Raw genomic sequence first — 25,353 nt, forward strand, 5'->3', positions numbered from 1 at the left:
AGAACACAAAACCAAAAATACCCAAACCAACACAGGCCAAACATGACAATATAAATGTATACAATTACTTAATAATATTACTATGAGTAGTTTGAGCGAGTTTGTTATTTCAGAAGTGTGTATGAAACGGATAGCCCTGTGCGTTCATCAATACCAAAGAAGTAGCTCTCGGTTTCAAGCTAGCCCTTGGAAGCTCCCTGATACTCGATCCTTGCACCTCGATATGCGGGTAAGACAATTGAGACTCTCCTTTACCTGTATATGGCGGCATGAGAACAAATTCCGGGTCACGTTCAGTGTTTTGTGGAGCTCGGAGCTCGGAACATTGCCATTAAAAAAAAGAGATGAGATGAGCACATGGTAAAAATTGCTTTAGATGTTAAAAATCGTGTGCTCAACTTTGATGCTGAATATTGCTTGTTTATTAAATGAAATTATACTTTCAATTGGAATTGTTCACTGTATTCATATTCCATCCATCCATTATCTGAACCGCTTATCCTCATGAGGGTTGCAGGCGTGCTGGAGCCTCTCAGCTGTCTTTGGGATAGGCAGGGTGCAACCTGCACTGGACGCCAGCCAATAGCAGGGCACACAAAGACAAACAACCAGTCACACTCACAATCACACCAAGGCTCACTTTGCGCAGGTGCGGCCAATTCATTTTGCAAAGGGGCCGCATGAGAAACTGGAATGCTTGCCGAGGGCCAAGCCAATATCCAAACCTCAGCTTTGTGTTTATATTATTTCGAATGTACTGTATTTAGAAAAAGTGTTTTATCTTGTTTCAATCAAATGTTGCGTGGGTCAATACGGTTTGTGTTGCTATACTTAGGAAACACACATTTTTTAATGAAATTATAAACGGCCATTCAAATTACATCTATACACTTTGAAAATCATGACATAAATTTTGACAACTAGCCATTTTTAGTCACGACTTCCAAATATAGATAAGTGGGGAGTACAATATTATAGACAGTGATGTATAATGATACAGTCATGACTTATAATACAGTATTTGCAACTGTAACTTTGCGTACAATCGGCCAAATCTTCTTGGCTCTCTTTCCTGCACCCGTGCAGGAAACAAAAACGCTGTTAACATTAGGACCACAGATGTCAAATTTGCTAGTCTCTTTTTGGGAAAAATAGTTGCCGGAGGGGTTTGAACAATCGCTAAATGTAGCAAAGAAGTTACTAAATTGGCAACACTGCAGACAAAAGTTGTAGTTCTTGCTTTCTACCTCACTTGTGCTAACGTCCACACTGCACAGAGCAAATGAAAGCACAACATTCAAAATAAATGCACCACATATTTTACCCTTTACTTTGACTTAAGACTGTGGGCGGGCCGTACTTTGCCTTGGTCTGCTTTAGAGTGTTCAATTAACCTTCTGGGCATGTTTTGGGGGAATGTGGGAGGACACTGGAGTAGCCAGAGACAACCCATGAAGGACGGGAAGAACAGACTGTAAATGCATGGTCGTAGGCGACCACAATAATATCCCACCAGACATCCTCTAATTGTTATGACACTCTACATGTATTCATAAATCTTATAAAAAAACACACACACACAAAACAGTTAGGTTTAAACTGTAAACCGTCATTTGAAAGATGCTGGTTAGAAAACGTGAGTAAAAGGCTTCAGCACCATGGACAGCAAGCATGACAAATAGTTACTTGGAAAGCCACTTGAGGGCGCCAGAGTACATGCAAACGCGGTGGCCCGGCAACAGCAGTCGACAGCTGGATTGCAAACCGTTTTTCTGCTTTCTTTCAGAATGGAGTAAGCCTAGTCAGTGTCATGTCTCCCGGATATATGCAGATTTTCTTGATGCCATTCTATCCTCCACTTCACTTTGCTTATATTATACAAATAGTGGAATGTGTGTGTGCACTTTATCCATATCACACACCAAGTGAAATAGTTGTAAACACACCAAAGCTTTACGTATGTTAAAATGCATGCCTTCTGCTGCGTTTTATAGCAACGCCGTTAACCTCTAAAAGATCCGTTGTGTTTACTGATTCCTCTTTCATCCGCAGACATGTCTCATGCAATAAACACTAACGAACACTAAAATAGACTACAAAGATACTCACAAATGGGACACATTCAGCATTCATTCATAATAAACGACAATGCTCCAATTCTCGCACACAAGTCTTTCGTCATCCTGTCCGGCTGCACAGGTGCAATGGCGTCCTCTATCGACCATTTTTCAGAATGATGCAATTTTGTCTCCTGTCGATCAAGATCAAATGGGTTTACACTTCCTTACTCGCTTCATTTCATCTTGGTCACGACTCAAAGTGAGATTTTGCTTTAGCGGGCACTTTGCTGTACATTTTGGTTTGTGCTATATCTGCAATAACTGTAATTTTCTATCTGCTTCACAGTTAACCACATAGAGGTATATGTGCTAGCACTGTGCTAAAGTGTGAAGCCACCAGTTTTTGCAATATTATAGCATAAAAAGCAAAGTAGGCTCATTTGTTTTAGGTAGACATTGTTGTAATAGTGCTTCTTGGTAATAAATCATGTTCAGTTGGAACGCCTGTTTACAAGCCTTTTACATTTGTAATCTTTGTGTTTGTAGGTGGTGCTATAGGGCTGACTCCAATCAAAGCCGCAGCATGTTTTAGAGGAACACCACCTTGATGTTGCCTTATCGTGTCTAGATCAATTAAATGTGGCCTGCCCGTTCTTCAAGCCGACACCAACTGATCCGTGCTCACCTGCAGATACCAGAGGCTCAAAACAAGAGTCAATTGCGGTAGCAAAATAAGCTGTTTGGCATTCGTAGCGGGGATTTAGAAAACAACCCACATTTATTCAACTCTGCCGCTCATCCTACAAATGCATGTTCCTTACAAACGTGGCAGCAGCCGCTGGTCAATAGGGGGCGATAGGGTGCCAGCCTACCCCTGCCATGCCACCTTGAAAAAGACAAAAGTTTAACAAATGAAAATAATACTTTATAACAAAAACATTGCAAATCATTGCTATATCTATTTTTAGATGAATAGGATAAATAAAATACAGTTAAACAAGTGAATTTTATTCATTGCTATCACTGACGACTCGTGATGAGGTAACTTGTGGTTTAGGACGTAAAGAACAATGGCGGCAGACTCTTGTTCAAAGTTTGACACGCGCAGTCGGTTCTTGTAAACAAAAGGGATTGCCGAGGTAAGGGGATGTATTCCAATAGCATTACAAGTTTAACATTTAAACAGGCTTTAACCCTCCCACCCACGTCATTTACGGTCCCACACTGTAGTGATCACCCGGCCAGTCCGTGCCATTGACAAATGGCACAATCCAAAGTGGAACAACTACTCTTTCAAAGCAATTATCAATTGGCATCAGACACGTTTAATTGTTGTCTGCTGTTTGAAAGCAGATTTACCTTTTCGGCTGGCTTAAGAATGGCATTTGGGTAGCACGTAACTACTTGCTCTTTCACTGCAGACTCTGGCCAAATGAGTGAATCAATGACATCATAGCCGTTACTTGTGATGATTTTGCAAGCCTGAGTTTGATCCTGGTGTGCTGCCGGAATAACACTGTGTTTGATTTTGACATTTTACAAACAGTGGCTGTGCAATCACTTTGTGTTTGTGGCCAGTCATAAACATGTTCAAATGCAGGAAACTGGTGAGATTTTACTGATTTTTGTGGGACGGGGTGGGATTTTATTTTACTTTTTTTTAGGAAAGCTAAATTGCAAAGTCAAAGACCAATACCTGGCGAAATGCACATCACAAATTTAGTTTGGATTAGGGCTGCACAATATATCGAAAAAATATTGACGCAGCGATATTGGCCCATACAATATGCATAGCGCAAAGACATGTAATAACTTTCTTATGGAATTTTATGCTTTTATCTTAATTTCATCAGTCAGATGCAAACTTAAATGTGTATCGCCACGCAATAGTTTTTCCGCATGAAAAAAATAATTTTTTTTCATTAGATAATAAATTTATTTATGTCCGCCGTGTAAAGTTACAAAGTGGTGTGTATTTGATTTTTAACCGACTGTTTTATAAGTCCACTTAAGCTATCAGAATTATCATCATATATTAAAATAACCATCATATTTCAACGATCACATAAAATGTTACAGCTTGTATTATTTTCCTCTTTGTGATAATGGGGGGCCTTGCTGCACCCCCTGATACAGCAACGGTTCACCACATTTTGATTCGGCCTGCTAAATATGACCATAACTCAGATGGAACACCGTGACAGAGCATGTCTTGCATTATAAACAATAGGCTGGTAACCTCCAAAATGTCACATACGCCAACGATGGGTCTACAATCCACATTCTCTACGCCAGGCCAACCTGGGGTCTATTTCACAAAGCAGGTTAATCAAACTCTGAGTCTAATCCTGAAGTCTGAGTTGATCTACTCTGAGATAGGAAACACTTGAGTTTCCAGTTCCAGAACAGCTGATTTGAATCAGTTTACTCAACTCGGAGTACCTCGGAGTCACCTGAAGTTAAGCGCGTGCACCACAATTGGACCTACTTGTCATCGGAGCGAGGAACATGACGTTGTTTCTTATGAAGAGCTGACGCAGAGGCAGTGCCCAGGGACCGTCAACAATTAGCAACCACAGACAAGAAAACGACCTACAAGCAGTCCTTGAATTACAACGTACGCGACCTACGACGTTTCGACTTTACGACGCCCGTGCCTCCTCCTCCATTTTGTCCATAGCAACATAGTGACTACGCTAACATGCAGTCAATATTCGGGTTAAAATCAAAATTCCGATTTCTGAAACATTCTGAATATCCCGTTGACATGATTGAGCGGAGAGAGTTGCTCCGGCATTTGAATAACCCACTGTGTGTGTGTACACTTTATTTTTACATCTTCGATTGAAACAGTAAATAATAATAAAGTCAGGGCTGTGTGAAAGCCACATGTCTAAGCTCTCATCTTCGTTTGGAATGATTTTTCCATCTGCTACAGGGACTGAGATATCAATTATTTTGTAGGTGTTGCCTTTCTGTGAGAACCTCAGGTATAAGAGGGTGATTTTATAGTCGCCCTTAGATTTTGGGGAGATGTTGAGCAAGGCATTTTAGGCCTTAATAGGTTAAAGGGGAATTGCAAACTTTCTGTTGAAATTAGGTGGGAACTGTGGATGTATGAAATACTGTATAATGGTCTTATCTAGACCTACATTCAGGCATTTTACTAAAATTCTCAGTCCGTTCATCGCCTTCCGTCTGCAGCCGGGGTACCCTTCCTCTGTCTGTCTATCCACCTTTTTGTCCGGCCAGACAAGATATCATTTTAAACGGGCTTCCGTTAGCATTTCCATCTACCAACTTCCACCAACTTCCATTTTTCATTGATTTACTTTTTCATTAAAAAATGTCAATGATCTGATGATTAAAATAGCAGAATTTGCATATCTCCTTGTTCAAATACATGGGCAAGAAGTGAACAGAGTCATAGCACTCTTCTTGCCTCAAGGAACTACGCACGCATTAATTGCTGATGCAGGCAGTTGGCGTCTCACACATGAGACATGGCTGTTTGTTTTTATTTTCAACATGGTTTTTATCACACGTTCTACACATGCGCAAATGCGCTGTCTACAAAAATAGAGCCACAAGTTGTCAAAATGTGGAGTGAATATAACTAAAAGTAAAATTCAATTTTTGCCATGTATATTTTTATGCTTATTTTTACCACTTGGTGAATCAGTACTTTTACCAGAGTCTTTTTTGTTTTGGCAAATTTACTGTGGCTCTACTACTTGAATACAGTATAAAGTGTGAGCACTTTTCCACCTCCAGTCGTGTACATTATACAGTATTTCAAATCTACGGCTCTTGTTTATAGCAAAGATGACTTTTGCACACTTTGTCTTGTTGGGAGTTAAGATTTTTCAATCAGTGTTTCTCTATGTGGGGTTCTAATCTTTGCCTGGCTAGGCACAGGCTGGAAATGGTGGTGATCAAATTAGAAGTGCTTGTAACAAGCGAGGGCGTGATGCTGAACTCAAATAAGGAGGGGGAAATACAGACGGCTTTGCATGGGTGTTCCCCACACAGGAGGAGTGTGAGGATAGCCACTGTGAAGTGAGCAGGATGAGTCATAATTCACACTCAGACACCCACCCACACGCGCAGCTTCACACGGGCACGGGGGAAGTCCCCTGTTACCAGGGTAACCAGTGACAAGTGACGCATGTGGATCTCTGAGTAAGGGAAGACAGCGCTTGCTGAATGCCGAGAAGAAACGAATACGTCACACGTCATTTCAGTTCATTAAATAGTCTGTTTTCTCCCACGCATATCTCCTCTCTGCTGTTTCACCTCCCTCATTTCCTTTCCTTCTGTCCTAGTGTCATCTCCTTTCCTTGTTACCCATCCTGCTCCCTTGCCTCTTCTCACCTCACAACATCACCAGCCCAGTAAGGGGAAGTAGAAAGGGAACAGACAGACTGAATTATTCATCCCACCATTTTTTTTTGTGTGTTGCTCTATCTGCGTCTGTTCTTCATAGTCTTCTGTCTCCTCCCCTTATTCTTTCTGCTCTATACTGCATATGCAAGTGTTTATCACAAAGCCCAGGTAAAAACTTTACTACCATGCAGGTATGGCATCAAATCCCACATGTGTAAGTCTCAAGCAAATCCGAAGTCATTCTGTCTTGGGCAAATCAAGTCACGGGTTATCTTAAGTCATGTGAAGCCCTGCGAGAAGTAGTCTTGTTTGCAGTATTTAGTCATCATAAAGACAGACATCAATAAGGCAGCCTTCGTATTGTCATGAAAAACCTGAAAAAGTATGGAAATTAAAAAAAAAATTTTCCAGATCCTCAAAAAGTTGCTGAAACTAAAATGTTATCTAAAGTTCTGGAAAAGTCATGGAAATGTTGTGTGCATAATAGAATGTGTAAAATATAAACAAAATATAACGTACAGCTGCTGCCGGCTCGCTGTAAGGGACAGCTGTCTGCAGCGAGCTGAGACCCAACTTCCAATCACCCTTCAGAAGGGGCGGAGCCAGAATGTGGCTAATGGGTGGGCCTGGAAAAATCAGGGTGGGCCTGAATATTTCTCTCACTGAGCACAATCCTCCTGTCCCGACACGTCGCATATTCAAATGAAACGGCAAACTAAATAATATGAAGTTCGGGTATTCCTTAGACAACCACAATGATGCCATTCTTAATATTCAATCAAATAAAAAACACAACGAAACACTAATTCAATTATAATTTACTAACAATTTAAAAGTAGATATTTTTTTCATGAATCCCACTGGGTGGGCAGTCTGTCAATCTGGGTGGGCCTGTGCCCACCCAGGCCCACCCATGGCTCCGCCCCTGCCCCTCAGAATGCAAATGAACGTGTTTGTCAGTTAAACATGGTCAAAGGTGCTGGAGCACCTTGCCCCCTCAAGATTTGTGGCTGCCCCTCGTACATGCCTATCTAGACCTGGCCTTGTCATGCATGCGAAGAAAGGAGTGTGCAATTTATTTTTGGGCCGCAGGTGGCAGTAGCAATTAGAAACTCAGAGTCCTGCGAAGTGCAGCTGTAACTACTGTTCTGAGATTAAGAACAGGTTTAGGAATTTACTTATACGGTTTTTACTGAGCAGAATGGGTCTTCAAATAACAAGCAAAGTTGGATGTAGTCTGTCTGTCCATTATCTTTGACGAACAAATTTTGTATTCCGCACCTTGATGTTATACAACAAACTTTGCCGTTTTACATCAATTTTTCTAAAGTCCTCAACTCTAAAGCGGCTGCTACTGAATCTAGGCCCCGTTAGCATACACTGATAAATTCCATTAAAAGTCTCTTGAGCACACCAGTATATACGTATATGATATATAAGTCACACCCACTAAATTAAAAAAAAAAAAACGGAAAAATTATTTTCACAGATTAGAAAGAGTACAGTGGGTTTGGAAAGTATTCAAACCGGTAGATATTTTTCACCTTCTGTGTCATTGCAGCCATTTGCCAAAATCAAAAAAGTTCATTTTATTTCTCATTAATGAACACACAGCACCTCATCTTAAAAAAAAACTGAAATGTACTTTTTTTGTGCAAATTTATTAAAATAGAAAAACTGAAATATCATATGGTCAGAAGTATCCAGACCCTGACACCTTTTATTGAGTGTTAAGGATGCACCCTTTTGAGCTTGTACAGCCATGAGTCTTCTTGGGAATGATGCAACAAGTTTTTCACACCTGGATTTGGGGATCCTCTGCCATTCTTCCTTGCAGATCCTCTCCAGTTCTGTCAGGTTGGTGGACAGCCATTTTCAGGTCTCTCCAGAGATGCGCAATTGGGTTTAGGTCAGGGCTCTGGCTGAGCCAGTCAAGAACAGTCATAGATTTGTTCCTAAGCCACTCCTTTGTTATTTTAGCTATGTGCTTTGGGTCATTTTCCTGTTGAAAGGTGAAACTTTGGCCCAGTCTGAGCTCCTGAGCACTCTGGAAGAAGTTTTCCTCTGTACTTGGCCGCATTCATCTTTCCTTCAATTGCAACTGGTCGTCCTGTCCCTGCAGCTGACCACGTTTCACTGTAGGGATTGTATTGGTCAGGTGATGAGCAGTGTCTGGGTTTCTCCACACATACTGTACCGCTTAGAATTAACAGCAAAAAGTTTAATCTTGGTCTCATCAGACCAGAGAATCTTATTTCTCATAGTCTGGGAGTCCTTCATGTGTTTTTTGGCAAACTCTATGTGGGCGAGGCTTCTGTTGGGCCACTCTGCCATAAAGCTATGACCGATGGAGGGCTGCAGTAATAGTTGACTTTGTGGAACTTCCTCCCATATCCCTACAGCATCTCTAGAGCTCAGCCACAATGATCTTTGATTGCTCAGGTCTAGGAAGAGTTATGGTCTTCCCAAACTTCTTTCATTTGAGGTTCATGGAGGCCCCTTGAGTGCTGCAGAAATTCTTTTGTAACCTTGGCCAGATCTGTGCCTTGATACAATTCTGTCTCAGACTACCTTGGACAGTTCCTTCGACCTCCTGATTCTCATTCGCTCTGACATGCACTTTGAGCTGTAAGTTCTTATATAGACAGGTGTGTGTCTTTCCTAATCAAGTCCAATCAGTTTGATTAAACACAGCTGGACTTCAATAAAGGAGCAGAACCATCTCAAGGAGGATCAGAAGAAATGGACAGCATGTGAGTTAAATATGAAGGTCTCTGCAAAGGGTCTGAATAGTTATGGCCATATAATATTTCAGCTTTTCTTTTTTCATAAATTTGAAAAAAAAACCATTTACATTTCTGTTTTATTCAGTCAAAGTGGGTGCTGAGTGTACATTAATGAGAAAGAAAATGTACTTCTTTGATCTTGGCAAATGGCTGCAATGACACAAAAAGTGCAAAATTTCTAGGGGTCTGAATACTTTCTGTTCCCACTGTATGTCTGTCACTATAGTTTAATGTTTAATTTGTATGTGTTACGGCCATGGTTAGGCTAATTTCCATTAGCCTATCTATGGTGTTTCCCATCATATAGTAACAGCTTGTGAATTTATGTTTGGCTTAAAATAATGACAGTGATGATGATGATGTGCTTAAAGTGCTTTAAAGCAACACTTATCTGGGCCATTCTACTGAATTGGTTCGAATTCAGAGTTGGAAAATGTGTGACATTTGTATTTTCTTTCAGAAAAACTTTTATTGTATTCATGTTGCACCATATCTAAGGGGCACAAATACAGTAAAAGTACAGTCAATTTTCAAATAGTATTTTCTAGTTTTTCCCAAATATCTTGCCTGTCCCTAAAATGTGTCACTACCAAAACACACAATTACAGAAGAATAAAACATTTTTTTTCCATTTCCCCCACTACAGAGTATTTTTTATAAATGAATATATATGGTTTTGACATCAAAACCAACCTAAATGAATTTTTAACAGAATTTAATATTGCTTTTTCTGAAATAAATCAAAATGTATATGCTATTTTTTATTGTAAAATGTAGAAGGTTGATCATATTGACTTCAAAAGTCATCATTAATTAAAACAAACATACCCTTAAACAATCATTATCATAAATTGTTGGCTGATAATTCAATAATTTTTATTTTTGCTAAAACATCAGTCTTTTCGGTAGTGACTGCAAAATTTCGGTACTGACCATAATGTTGCTGCTGTTGCAGTAATACTTTGTGTGAGGGTAACATTGTAATCACTTAACTAGTTTTGCTATATCTTAACTTTTAAGGTGTATTATAACTAATGAAACATTATTTTTTCCATTTTCTACCGCTTTGTGCTGTACTCAGGGTCACGGGGGGTTGGAGTTGATCGCAGCTGACTTAAGGCAAAAACTTAGGGTACACGCTGGACCGTCACCATCACATCTATTTTCATCATTGAAAAACTATGGTTTCACCTTCCAAATGAAAATCTAATTGGAATGACAAACATTTTTGTAACATACATTTCCCTGTATGTATGTTCCCTCTCTCTCTGTTTTTTGAGAGACATTTGGTGGTCTTGTCTTTTGCTGCATGCTCTACTGACTTTCCTTTGCTCTCTGCTGGATAATTCATTGGTAGACTTCAGCTTTCCTTCTTCCTTTCATCTCTTATTTCTTTCTCTTTTCTTTATTAAATATTCTTCAGATTTCACTGGGTCATTCTAACCCTTCCCCTGTAATATGCCTCTGCTAGGCTTTTTGGCATTTTGGTGTTTTTCCCTTCAAATCAAGATAAAATATGACATAGAATATTGTTAAAAACAGAAAGATCTATGTATGACATATGTATCTATGTGTTGTATTACTTAAAACTTACTTTATTCAAAAATAAACATCATATTGTCACTGCCGAAACCATCATGTCACTATCGAAACGTTTTGGTAGTGACCGTTTCGGTAGTGATGTTTTATGATAGTTGTTGACAATACTCAACAACGCTAGGCACAATGTGGCCACCATACACAGTTTTGAGCATGTGTACAGAGATAGAAAATAGTACATTTAGCATTAAAATCAAAAGTGCTCATTTTATTGCCAAAATGAGGTGTTCGGTAGTGACGGTCCTTAAAACCACATGCTGATTTTCAGACGTTGGAGGGCACATAACTTAATAATGCTGTCAACTAATGAATCGCCATGTGGCCAGTGATGAACATGAAAGTAATGTCTCTTACTGGCGAAATTTCTGGGGATGTGGCTAAAACCAAGCCCTGCCTACGGATAAATACTCTTTGCGTTTCGGCAGTGACATGAAAAGTTGGGACAGGTTTTTTTACATAAAAACCTCTAGTTTGAAAAAAATCTACAAAATCAATGTAAATCTTTCACCACACATTTAAAAGCAACCAAAATGTTCAATTAAAGTAAAGTATTTTTTAAATTGGCAAAATCTGCTGCATTTTTTTTCATGAATTGAAATTTAGGAGTTAGAGATTGGGACAGCCACCTCCCAATAGGAAGTGACATAGAAAAGATGACTTTTTATACATTCAGTTTAATAGTATCTCAATTAATGCCTTGTGGTAAAATAGATCATAACAAGATATTACTAAATATGCAAGGTCTGAACACTTCATTGTTTTTTAAAATTTGATTTTCATTGTGGGACTGCAATTTCAACCAATTTGGTAGAATGGCTCATATATAAACATCCTGAAAAAGCCTCTCATTTGGAAAATATATGCACAACATAAGTTCTAATGAGAAACATGCAGAATCAAAGTTCTGCATTCCAGTCATTACATAAGTGCTCCAGATCTTTCTCCGAAAACTGGGAACTTTAGTGGCAAGGGAGAACGTGTAAGTGGGCTTGATCACTGTACACAGCAGAGCTACATGCACAGAACAAACAGTTCCCTTCATGCCATGTCACAAGCAAATCTGTCAACACTGATGACAACATTTTGAGGCCATTTTTCACATTCTTTGTGAGCCAGACCCAAAAGCATTCAAGGTCCCATGTAGGATGTCCTTTTATACAGAAACCTTTCTTTTTCCTCTTCTTTTTTTAAAGTGCACTGGCTCATTAACCAGCTTGACATGAAAACTATCCATCCATTGAGACACTGACTAGAGCGCTTATCCTATCAGAGTCATGAGGGGCGGGATGGGGGAACAAGGAGGTTGGCTTGAGCTGACATTTAGGGTGAAAGGCAGCATATATCCTGGTACTGTTCATCTTTCAATCATGAATCAGATGAAGGACACCTGTACATTTGGTTGGGGCACATACAGACAAACAAGCATTTGTTTTGTCTGCCATTTTGCCAGTGGCTGTCGACTGAAAAAGACATCACACTTGCTCAGGGCTCAGGTACTGACCAGCAGCTCAGCTTGTGAATATCACACGTGTTTGGTCGTTAGCTGAGTCCTGAGCAACTGTGATGTCATTTTCAGTCGACAGCCAGTGGCAAATGGGTGGATTTTGCTGCTTAACTCATATTCCACAAACGCAATATTCATCAGAATACCGTGTTTAGACTAGTGGGGTCAACATATTAATGTAAAGGCACATTTTGAGTTGACTTCCTCTTTAATTAAAATTGACCTAATCGCCTGATTTCAGCCACTCATCAGTAATTATTCTCTGATTTCGGTAGTCTTTCATGAAAGCAAACATTTTTTACGCGCTTAATCATAATAAGACATTTGCAAATACCTGATTTTACTTTGGAAAACAATGACCGAAACAGTTACTGGATTAGTTTCAAAAAGGTTGGTGAGTACATCAATCTCTATTGTATGATGTCTTGCTTAATTGTTGTTTAGTTGTTTTTTTTTTATTTAATCACAAACATTACCAAATAAACACAATCAGTTAATTAAAAAGTAATCAAGAAAAATGTGGTTTTCTAATACACTTTAATGCAATTTTTTCAAATCCAACAATTTGACTAATCACTGAAATAATCGATAGAAGAATTCATCATTACCACCATTGGATTGCAAAAAATATGTCAGGGTGACAGCTAGGATTGGGCATTGCGAAGTGTGTGCTTGAAACTCGCCAGTAGCAATAATGGACACAGTACTTCTAGGCAGAGCTCAAAATCGTGGCTGAACTTTGTGAAAAATAATCAAAATTAAGCCACTCTTGTGTTTAGTGCAACACATTATTGAATCATATCAAAGGAGGTTGCACTTCACATAAGATAAAACATTTCCACATACACAGACTATAGTTGATAGAGTGCGCCATCTTTGACATTCCTGTGCTTCATCTAACTTTGGCTCCGACCGTCGCCCTGGTACCACATACACAACACCCAAGTAGAATCGGGTAAGTGCTAATGCCAACACGAATAAACAAGTTAGACTGGAAATAAAACAGTGGCTCAACACACAAATGTAAATGCCCAGATAATATGTAACTTACATCATACAACTTATGCATACATATAATACAGTACATTTACACATACAGCATGTTTACGGTGACCGCTTGGATTAGAGATACCGGAAAAAAACAACACCAGGTTATTCCATTAATTGATGTTCAGTAACATGGTTTAAGTATCTGTTGCATTATTGTATTTTCTTGAGGTTCTCAAAAACTAAAGCTTTGTTGTGAAAATTTCAAATTCATAGGTTTGATATTAATATAAATGTCTGTTTGAGAAAATCATAGGAAAGTTCACAAACCCTAAAAAATTCATGGGATTAAAAAACATCAAGAAGTTCGTATGATTTCATCCAAAAAATAATTCTGGTTAGCTCCCTTTTTGTTGTTGTTGTTGTTTTGTTTTGTTTTCGTCAACGCTGACGATGATGAAAGTATTTCGTTAACGCCCCTTTTTTTCATATTGATAACGAGATGATGACGATCTAAACGTGGCTCTTTGATGTCTACAATGTGACGTGACGTTATATGAGTTTTCGTTGACGAGACTAGACGAAATTGTTAGCGTGTGCTCTGTCAGACGTAGAAGGTAAAACAACACAATCCACTTATGGTTGTGGACAAAACGATTGCTTCAGCTCTCTGCAGTGGGAAATGAGTAAAATGAACAAAAATCTAAAAAATGAAACATATATTTGTGTTATAGGCAATATTTCACTCTTTTCCAAGCCTCCCAGCATATTTACAGTCATAATGATCTGGAATTTGTCCAGCAACCTGTCAGTTTGAAAAAAGCGCACACCCATGCACACAGATCATAGACACAAATAGAAACGTTTTCGTTTTATCCACTCAACATTGACAACATTTGACAGCACTAATAATATATATATAGCACTATATATATATATATATATATATATATATATATATATATATATATATATATATATATATATATATATATATATATATATATATACGTCAAACGATTAAAATTTTTTAACTAATTAATCACAACATTTTCTATAATTAATCATGATTAATCGTATTTGTCAACCGATATTTGGAACCAATATTTATTTGAGTAACATTTTGGAATGAATATGGAAAAAAATTAAAAGTATATTTTGATTCAAAGATCGTTCTAATAGCTTCCTTTGATCCTTGAATATGATTCTTTTCACAACTGTTGAACGATACACCAAAGACGTACAACTAATATGGTATTTGAATTTGGCTTTATTTTGTATTTCTCCAATGAGCCGTCGAGCAACTTTTTAAAGTAAAACTACATAAAAGTCCGTCTTTGCGACAGTGACTCTCCTCTATGTTTGGCTGCAAAGTGAGTAGAGGGAAGCTACCACAGGAAGTAAATAAAACTGAGTTAACTGAGTTAATTTGTTTTAATGCCTTATAAAATTTAAATTACTCTCCATAGTTAACGCTTTAACTTTGACAGCCCTACTATGCTACTATAAAGAATTTAGTGATGTTTTAGCGATATTCCATCATCAGATAGACATTGGCACCTTTTCCTCCACATTAAAACCAATCCCTTACCTGGTTCTGTTTGATTGAAAGCAGCCCGTATGTGCCTCTCCGCAACTTTTAGGATGAACTCAAAGTCCATGACTGACACAAACACACCAACTGACCGGCCGCACCGTGCTTTTTAAAAGGTCTCCAAGTCCCGATCATGGCCTCACACAAACATGCAGTGATGTCACACGGGGCTGTCATCGTGCAAAAGGTGAACAAGACCTGAATTCAAGTGCGAGTGAGAGTGACACTCTGGACAAACCAAGCCACCTTGATGACATCGGCAATTCAACAATTTTCTCTCAGTAAGTCTGCAAGAGACTTGCAGAGAGTTGAATAATAAATAATAATATGCTATATTTTATTTAGGGGCAAAAAGCTCCCCATGGTGGCGAGGCATGCAGAGGAGACAGTGATCTGAAAGTACGGGCATGTTTCCCAGCTTCTTATCACCACGTCAGTGGAAACACCTCCTTGTGGAGCCTTTGATGGCTCGCCGCTCCGTAAGTGCCCTTGGAAAAATAACACTCAGCACTCTCTCCTGCTCGGACAGAAAGCTGTCAGACACACGTATAGTAACTATTTTCAAAATCAAAGCATCATCTCGTACTCATTTACCGCAAACACACTCGGGAAATCCCTTGAGGTGAATTCTGTCCTTCATAATCCTAAACTTCTCTAATCCACGCAGAAGAATTTCTGGAGCTCATTATACATTTAAAGATTGTGCTTTTGGTGCTTTAATGACATATATTAGATGACGTGGCCTCTGTGTGTGTAGGATGTACAGAGCAAGTACAGCACAGCAAAGTCATGCTGTTTTTTTCTGCAGAGTCAGGCTGTTTCAGAAAAAGAGGCCGCAAACTAATGAGCTCAGTGACACAGACACACAGTGACGCACGGCCATGCACTCATGCTAACACACGTGCACACCATCTCTTTGCCTTTAGCATAGAGGACACACATCACCACGGTCGTCACTTATCCTGTCAGCTCAGCACCGCAGCATGCAAGCAAAGTTTGCAAAGCTGCAGGAAAACTTTGCAATCTAATTTGATATTTGTCAGTATGCGAGGCAAACTGACAGGGAGCCGCTTTTGGGCTGCAAGAGTCAGAGCGGGCACGAATCCCATTACCAAACGCGTGAGCGTTTGAATAAAATATGAAGCACGTCGCCTTGATGGCAAGTCTCCAGAGAAGGCAAGCAAGCATGTGCACGTATACGACCACGGGCTATAAAAGGGCCAGTCTCCAATCTAGGTCACACCTCGTGGGATGCATGACACCGACTTAGACGGGATCTTTCACAATGAATGGCGCCATCGCTGGTCGGCCGGGATGACACCGCCAGATCACAGTCTTGGTCAAAGTGTGTAACACTGCTTCTTCAAACACACCCCTTTTGTAAACTAGATGGATCACTGACACCGTGTCAGGGTCTTTAAAATACTCTGTTATGATCACTCGAAATTGGACTGGCAGTGGCACACACAAAAAATTGCCATTTTCTGTAGCACTCATCATCGGCAGGGTCACGGCAGGGGACGGAGCCGCGGCCGGCTGACTGAGGAAAGCACCTTAGACGCCACACTGGGTGCTAATCGTACAGTGATTGCAACTGGGGAATTGAGCAGGAATTGATTCAATGCCAGCTGCACAAAAGTTAGCTATGAACCACTAGACTTGGGATGGGCAACTGGCGGCCATGATTAATTAAAAAAAAAAATATATATATATACATTTTAAAAAGTACAAATTTGGGGGATCAATTAGGGGTGCTACCAGCCCCCACAAATAAATTAGCCAATAATTACAATTCTATATCAAGTTTACACCTTTACAGTACTTTCAAATTATAGATGTGTGTCAGTCATTTGGCCCTGCCTAGTTTTATTTCCTGTGATGTCACGTGGTCACATGGGATACACGGCCAACCCTGTTCATGAACACGGTATTTAACATGTTTTGGTTCAAGCAGGGGGTGGCACGGTGGTCGACTGGTTAGCACGTCCCCCTCACAGTTCCGAGGTCGTGGGTTCGATCCCGGCCCCGGTCTCCCTGTGTGGAGCTTGCATGTTCTCCCCGTGCCTGCGTGGGTTTTCTCCGGGTACTCCAGTTTCCTCCCACATTCCAAAAACATGCCTGGTAAGTTGATTTGACTCTCTAAATTGCCCCTAGGTGTGATTGTGAGTGCGGATGTTTGTTTGTCTCTGTGTGCCCTGCGATTGGCTGGCAACCAATTCAGGGTGTCCCCCGCCTACTGCCCAAAGACAGCTGGGATAGGCTCCAGCATGCCCCGCGACCCATGTGAGGATAAGCGGTATCGATAATGGATGGATGGATAAATAAATACATTATTATTTTTACATTTGAACAACTCCAGCACCTTCATACAAAGATATTTAGTTGAAAATTGGTACAAATCGTACATTGACAATTAACTGAATGGTGAACAATGACCAACGCTTTACGCAGCGTTACTGAAGAGGCATGGTAGAAACAAACAAATGATCAACTTTCACTTCGCAAAATACGTAATCCCAGCATCTGAACTGTGCGCCGTTCGAATGCTGCCAACTAATGCACAAGAATACACTAAAGACACGCGTACAACTAGCGTGAAATCATTTATCTATTTTATTTTTGGTTCGTTACCAATAAAAAGGACGTCACGCTTGACACACAGTTTACTTGGTCGTCGTAGGATTATAAAAAAAAATTGGCTGTCGGTATGCAGTAGTAGACAGTGAGTGCCACCTTGTGGAAGCAATGCGGTAATGACCATAGCCGATTTTTTAATAGCGATATATCATCAACTGTGGACAGCGTGGGTTAGTTTAGTTTAGACATGACTTAAATTTGGCAGACTATACACAAGTTCAATTACCGTCAAGATTAATGTAAAAAATGATGTTATTTCTATTGTGCTTTGTGTAGGAGGGTCTCCAGTTAATGTCGGCATTATCTATGTCTGTGGAATTGTCACTCTCGTCCCCAATCGGGAAGACAAGGCTTCACCAACTAGTTATGTCAGTATGCAAGACCGCTCAACAGCTGAACAGCCATCGGGTGACGAATGCATGTCCATGATGAAACATTTGGTGAACCAGCCAGCTGGCAAAGTGTCAAAGTGAATGCCACGTTCACACACAGAGAGATGCTTTACTATCCACACCAGGTTTTAGAGACAGAGCTGGGCATTCGTCGATGCTTTAGTCCGTCTATGAGTTCCCATCTATATTTCAGACCCGCCCGATCGGTCCGAATCAGCCAAACGGCGTCGGGAACGGACCCATGACGTGCCCCATATTGTTTTTATTTCACAGATCACCACGCTGTGCGTGTGGGTGTGTGTCTGTCTGTCTATTGTTTTCATTTGATTTTTTCTTTATTTAGCAGTGTGTCTGCTTGTGGCGCCTAAATGTGACGTGAAAATTCTGTTCTCGATGCCGATTGTCCACAAACGCATTATTTATCAGAATGCCTTGTTTCAACTATCGAGCCTGCATAGAACATATTCTTGAAAAAAAAATGTTTGGGGTGACTTCTTTGATGTATTTTTATTCCTTCATAAGAGATTAACGCGAACCTAAACTTGCATGGATATGCAAACAGGTAAGCATCATGTCTGCCTTGAATTTACAATCAAAGGTAAATCTTGTGTATCACTGCACACGAAAAAGGAAACAGTACCTGATCTAAAGCAATCAAAGCATATCCTTATATCGCAACGGCGTAAAGCGGTCACGTCAAAGATTTGATAGCCATCGTGTTCACCGTTTTCCAAACAACTTCTTTGTTTTTTTTAACCCCTTGTTTGTTTAGAATCACTGTCGGTTTCACAAAATGAGATTTCCTATCCCTAGTTGACTGATTAGAGTAAAAAGGTTGTTATGAACACAGAAAAGACTTATCGAGGATTTTGGCTCTCGACCTCGATCTCACTCGACCGCCTGCCTTCAGGCATAGAAGCCTTTGCACACGGTGTATAAATGTGATGTCAATCGGTAAGGGTCTATATCGCAGATTCCACTAATTGAGGGGATGGTCTGGAATGTAACCCCTGTGATGGAGGGGGGATTAGTGTATAGTGTACACAATAAATCATTGTCTTATAGTGGCTATTCATTATACGTCAGAAAAGGCACGCTACTACGCACTTTTTTGGCTGCGTGGATTCTCCCATCGACTTAATTGTGTCACTTAAGCACCTCCATGAAATGTACACACTCTAGGTGGAGCAACATGTAAGTGAAGACGTCCCCCTGTCAAATCTAGCGGTGCACATATTCTCCCAGATTCATAAGCATCTTTCCTCTTGTGCGCTTAGGAGGGTGTGCTAAGGACTAGCCCCTCTTGAAGGTGAAATATCATATTCCCAGAGCTGGGCACTTGACCCTTTTTTACCGGTCTGTCCTCCGTCCGCGACCCGGGTAAATGGTAAATGGCTGTCACTTGTAAAGCGCTTTTCCACCTATTAAGGCCCTCAAAGCGCTTCACACTGAGTTCACATTCACCGACTGATGACGCAGCATCGGGAGCAACTGGGGGTTCAGTATCTTGCTCAAGGATACTTCGACACGGCCGAGGATCGATCCCACAACCTCTGGGTTGGGAAACGACCACTCTACCACTGAGAGATGCCGCCCCCAAAGTTATGTGAAAGTGGGTACCCTTCCGTCCTCGTCCCTCCGTCCTTATTCATAAAAATCATCGTTCTCCGACCCTGTCCGTCCTCATCCTTTTAAAGCACTTCCGTCCTTACATTCCGTCTGTCTGAACGGAACAAGCCAGGGGACATCACGAGAATATTTAAGATTGAGTAGTTTCGCAATAAAAATAGTTATTGCAAAATAAGGCAATGTTATTTTAGGAGGAGAACGAACGTCTTCCACTTCCGGATCAAAGCTTTCAGTGTTTTTTTTTAAATTTCTCTCATCAGTGAAATGGGCATCCACTAGAGGGAAGACTATACCCGTGAGAACAATTCTGCAGGGAGGGAACTCACATGAAAAAGAGCACTCCAGTGTTGGGCAAGTTTAGCAAGGCAGTTTTGCTTTTTAAAAGAAGCCAACACAACACGTCAGCCGGGGCTTGACACGGTTAGGGACGATTAGAGGGACGGGCGAAAACCTACTCCCGTCCTTGCTTGGTTTGTCCTTTTTAAAAGACTTCTCGTCCTCCGTCCGAGCATCCACAAACGGCCGTTCGGACGGACGGACCGACCGTTACGTCCCTGGGACCGAATGCCCAGTTCTGAATAGTCCACGTTTTGATTTAATGAACTCAGGGGTCGTCAATCCTGTTCCTCGGGGGCCGTTGTGACAGCACCTGATTCAAATGATCAAATAATCAGCAAGGTCTTCAGAAGCTGGAAAATGATCCTGATAATTTGAGTCAAGTGTGTTGCAGCAGGAAGAGATGGAAAACAGGTAGGGCCTCGAGGAACTATATCTGTGGGTTTCCCATTTTCTTCAGGATCCAGCATGCCGTGCATCGTTATCCAATCCGTTCCACTTGAACATATTGAAAACATTCTTATGACCAAAATTCCTGTCCATGTTTTCTCTGCGACCTCAATTTCAGTGGCTACGTTTACATGGACAAAATTTCCTTAATCCAATCAGAGTTCCATACCTGTCAAATTTTGTCCAGGTGGAAACACCTTTTCAAACGTGTACACCCATACATCGCAAATCTCTATGACCAATTTCAATTTCATCAGTTCAGTGTTATCCGTTCCTGTTTTTGTTGCCTAACCGTAATGGGGAGACGCAGGGGAGAAAGTAATTATTAGAAAGTGGAAGGAGCCAAGAGGTAAAACCAAAATAGCCTGTCCCACATGTTCAATGTTACTTTTGTTATTGAATTCAAAATGATGAAGTAATATTTTTCTTCAACCATTTCGGCACATGTGCGCCAAAATGTAAACTCTGTTACTTCAAAAGTATTTTAGAGCAAACAGTTATTGCACTATGAGCCCAAGTCGTATAGCCTCCCAATGAGCCTTGCATGTCTATTAGACGTCTCGTTTAAGTTTAGACCGAAATTCTCCCGTCTATAATCAATCTATATTTTAGCCCGAATCTAGACGATAACATTTTTTTCATTAAATGTTAAATTAAAAAATAACTCTACGTTGTATAAATGATAGCAAAATGTTGCATTACTACATTTTAAACAGTCATTGATCAATGTAGTGTAGCTCAGATTTAGAGGCACAGGATTGCTAAGGAGTATCATTAAGAGTATTAGGAACGATAAAATCCTATCAATACCCTTCCCTAGTTACAACACAGTCATAGACCGATTTGCCACCCTTAAAAAAACGACAGCATTCTTTGATGCTTCCACCCACCAAATAGCTGGTGACTGCAGCTGTTAATTTTAATTTAATGACATTATCAACTCCTAAAAGGTACCTTTTTTTGTTGATTGAAAACGATGGGCTTGGCTTACTTTGTGACACCACGGTTACCCCTTTTTTGTGTACAGTTTTGCATATTCTGTGTTTGTGCCTTCCTTATCCGCTTGCGAAATGTGATCATGAGCTGAACTCATTCACATCCTATACATCTCCTGAGTGCTAAGTCCCTATGTCTACAAAACCTATTGGCACCCCTGTCTAATGGTGCCAACATTTTTGCACAACAGCTTCCATATGCTTATTAATAGTATTGGTTTGTACACTGGAGTTCTACCGTCACAGTAGTGCAGGTCAACAAATGCTGAGGAAGCAATATTCACACATGATCTGTCTTTGTCAGTCTAGGTTGCCATCTGTCATGTTGAGTGTTTGGCAGTCAGATGGTGCTTTGGAATCAATGGAAAAGTGTGGGTTTAGCATTTGGTCGCAGGCAGACATGGACACGGCAAGAATGTCTCAAAAAATGTGTGTGAGTGTCATAAAATGTCCCACACGCCGCTACATATCTCTCTCCAAAGCACTTACATGTACCAAAGAATCAGTGACACTCACAAGCGCTATGCAAGCTCATCATAATAATGTTTGAGCTCAACTTTACCTTTTATGACAACATCCTTTGAACGGATGCCAATTGATTGCCAACGGGTTTTCTGATCTTATCGAGATATAACGCTGGCATCGGGCGGAATGCTCGCATCGCCTAAAGCGTCAAACAGACAACATTAACATAGCATCGTCAAAGACCGCAAGCCATTTTCAATGCTTCAGATTGGTAGTGCCTTGACATGGAGAAATGAGGCCAGGGCCAAAATTCCTCCAGTGAAGATAACTTGCATGTTTTGGGATAGGGGACGAAACCGGAGTATGAGCATGTAGAGAACATGCTAACTCAACAAGGCCGGAGCCTGGATCCTAACACCCAACCTCAAAAGTGCACGTGAGGCGGATGTGCAAACCGCTTGTCCACTGTGCCCCGTTTATTATTGAGCCTTATGTTTTATGTTTGAATTTTAGCACTTTGTTTCAGCTGTGGTATTTTTTAAGTGCTCTATAAATTAAGTGAAGTCGAGCTGAGGTGCTTTATGTTGCGTAGCACTTTGATTTAATTGTGTGTTTTTTAAAGTGCTCTATAAATAAAGTTGAGTTGAGCTGAGGTGAACAAATTCAAGTTTAAAGCTTCGACTAATTAAGGCTGCACATGTCAAACCTGCATGCCCACGTCTCGGGGCTCCGCCAATACTGACCTGCCATCACAGCAAATCATGTGTTTTGCAAATGTGATCAACTCTGTGTTGAACATAGCTTGAGGAACTCATCGCTGCACGCAAGCGGCATATCTGTTATAAAACTGAGCTAAGAAGGCGGAATTGGTGGATGGCCAAATGATAAAGTGGACAGCAACACTGTTTGATTCCGTGAAGTCAGCAGCCTGACAAGCTCTGATGAGCGCTGCATCGCACCGGGCCATGTGTCTCCCGGGGGCGGGGAGATGTTTATGGTCGCACACTACAGAAACAAGTACACAAACATTTCTTGCTCCGCACGACTGTGTCTCACAGCGAAAGTGGAAATAAGGCCATGTGTTGCTTATCTACGTAGGTTAGTGGAGCTTGAATGACCGAATTCTGCATTAGACCTGATTTTCTGCAGCATCACTGCCACACGCACGTTTTGTGTAACTGCCACTGTATTAGGTTATCACCCCACACACACACGCCCCCCTCCCTCCTTTGCACTTGCTGCACAACTGCAGAGAAAAGCATCAGCAACCAGTAGAACAGTCGTGCAAGCAAAGTCTCTCTAATTGGCTCCGCACGCACGCACGCACGCACGCACGCACGCACTTCAACTCACCAGTTGGGTTCTTGGTTTTCTTGAGGCTCCTGCCACAAAGACACTGCAGCATATGCGATCCTTTGCTGAAAATGTTGCTCCAAATAAACCGCATGGATTTGGCCGAGAAGGGGGAGGAGTAGGAGTAGGAAGGAGAACAGGAGGTGGGAGACGAGAGGCGCACCGGATGCGGCAGCCTAAATTTCTGCCACCGCATGGGGGCCGGCCCGCCCCCCTGTTTGCATCCCAGCGGAAACGGCCAGCTGTTGGGCTCAGTTCGACTGCGCTTGGCTGCGCCAATCTGCACCATAGAAAGGAATAGAAGAAGCAAGCCCGGGCAGTCGCCCGGCTTCTCGCCCGCTTCAACGTATTTCTCCTTGTCGTCGTCCCCGCGCGGCTGAAAAAGAAGGACCTCCGCCTCGGGCTGCTGGAGAGGCCGGTGGTGCTCAGCGGAGGAGGAGGAGGAGGAGGAGGAGGAGGAGGAGGAGGAGGAGGAGGTGGGGAAGGAGGAGGAGCGGTCGCTGCTGCTGCTGCTGCCGCGCTCCCGCCGCGGGGTAAAGAGCCCCCGAGCGCTCCCCTTCAAATGGCGTCGTCGTGTGCCGCGCGGCGCGGGGAGAGGAGCGGCAGCGGCGCACAGGCATGCGGCGGCGCTAGTGGGAAGTCGGCGGTACGCGGCAGCTGTCGGCTTCTGCACAAAAAAACATTGCATATTAGTGACGGAGGGATGGCAGGGCTCGGTGCGTCCGGGGGGTGGGGGAGTGCGTGGAGGAAGGCGAGGTGGGCGGGATGCGGATCCCGGGTGTCCGTCAGCAAGTCGGTGGCATCTTTGTATCACTAGAGCGGGCAACAACTGCAGCGGGCGGCTGCTTCGCAAAGGCACACGCACGCACACGCGCACCCTCACACGCGAGATGCAGAATCCTCCAGCAGCAGCAGCTGCAGCCGCGCTGGTCCTCCTCCTATGCTCACGGAGAGGAATCACTGCAGGGAATCTCTGCACTGCCCTACTCTGCGCTCCATTCCCCCGCAAAAGTCCTTATGAATATTTGATCCGTCTTTTGGCCTCCACTTGTCAATAATCCATAATTCGCTGCTTCTGGCGCTGCCGCCTGCATGCGCTCTTCCTCTCACGGGCTGCACGTTGCGGGAGATGCCGCGATAAAGTGGCGATCGTGGAGATCGTGGGCGCCCTCAGCTGCTGCTCTCCAGACAACCGAAGGAGAGGTGGACCGAGAGGCTTTAAAGCAGCCTGTGAAGGAGCGGCAGTGATTAACCACTACATGATATCCGGTGCGCAGCCTTCACAATAAAAGACACTTTACGCGTAAATATTTCACAGCTGAAGGCACTTACCGTGAATGTTCATAAAATAAGTCGTTGCCATGTGTAGTCTATACTGTGGTGCACGAATGAGAAGGCCAAGTGTTAATGGCGGGGGGCTAAACCCCAACATTTTAAAAAGCAAGTCCTACCTACATTCAAGCGCATGCTCCACCATGATGACAGAACACAAAAGATTGCATTTTTGGTTTGCTGCAGGTACATAATCAAAATTTGGCTTTAGGTAGATCCAGGTTTTAGGTTTTGTGGTTCCTGCTGTCCCATCACCCCTCACAAGTCCCAGTGGTGGACAGCCAAAATTGCTCTTTAAGTATTTAAGGTTGCCGACCCTTGCTCTATAAGATACAACATTTTCAGTGTTACAGCAGCAAAGGTATAGGTCACACAGAGACGGCGGCATAATGTAGCCATTAATGTATAACATTAACGGCAAACATTCAGAATCAAACCTATGTAAACATACGCAGTAACTATGTGTATATACACACCAACATACATCTACATATAAAGTATGAAGAAACACTCATTTTAGCCCGTACATAGTACAGAGGAAAAATACTCTAAGTAAGTGACAGTGCTGCAGTGAAATGTAAGGAACAGCATTGGATGAAAATAAAACGAGACTAACAGTAGTGGGGAATGTTGAGTATTGCACGATATAAGCTCAGGTGCAGGACTGCGCAATTGCACAAAAGTCCGCCAGTTTGTAGAGACTACACACTGTTCTTGTTAATGCGTCTGATAGCAGCAGGCAAGAAGGAGCGGCGGAATCTCTCCTTTGCACAGCGAGGGTGTAACAGTCTGTCACTGAGGGAGCTGTGGAGAGCTGTTAGGGTGCCCTGGAGGGGGTGGGCAGGGTT

The 25,353-nt window shown here is 41.8% G+C and overlaps 1 protein-coding gene across 2 annotated transcripts in view; it reads right to left on the minus strand.

Moving 5' to 3' along the window:
• LOC147152486 (fibroblast growth factor 14-like) overlaps positions 1–24,383 on the minus strand; it is a 65,183-nt gene extending 40,800 nt beyond the window's left edge. The window contains exons 1-2 of one of the 2 annotated variants that reach the window (XM_086047312.1): positions 24,051–24,150; positions 23,174–23,840 (exon numbers count right to left, since the gene is read on the minus strand). In XM_086047312.1, the coding sequence (XP_085903438.1) occupies positions 23,174–23,462 (289 nt within the window). In that variant the 5' untranslated portion in view covers positions 23,463–23,840; positions 24,051–24,150. Of the gene's footprint in view, positions 1–23,173 lie in introns of both variants that reach the window. The other variant, XM_086047296.1, reaches the window with a different exon arrangement.
• Positions 24,384–25,353: the final 970 nt, after the last annotated feature.

This window comes from Filicampus tigris, chromosome 1, assembly GCF_054856515.1.
Source record: "Filicampus tigris isolate MCC_2025a chromosome 1, RoL_Ftig_1.0, whole genome shotgun sequence".
Lineage (NCBI taxonomy): Eukaryota > Metazoa > Chordata > Actinopteri > Syngnathiformes > Syngnathidae > Filicampus > Filicampus tigris.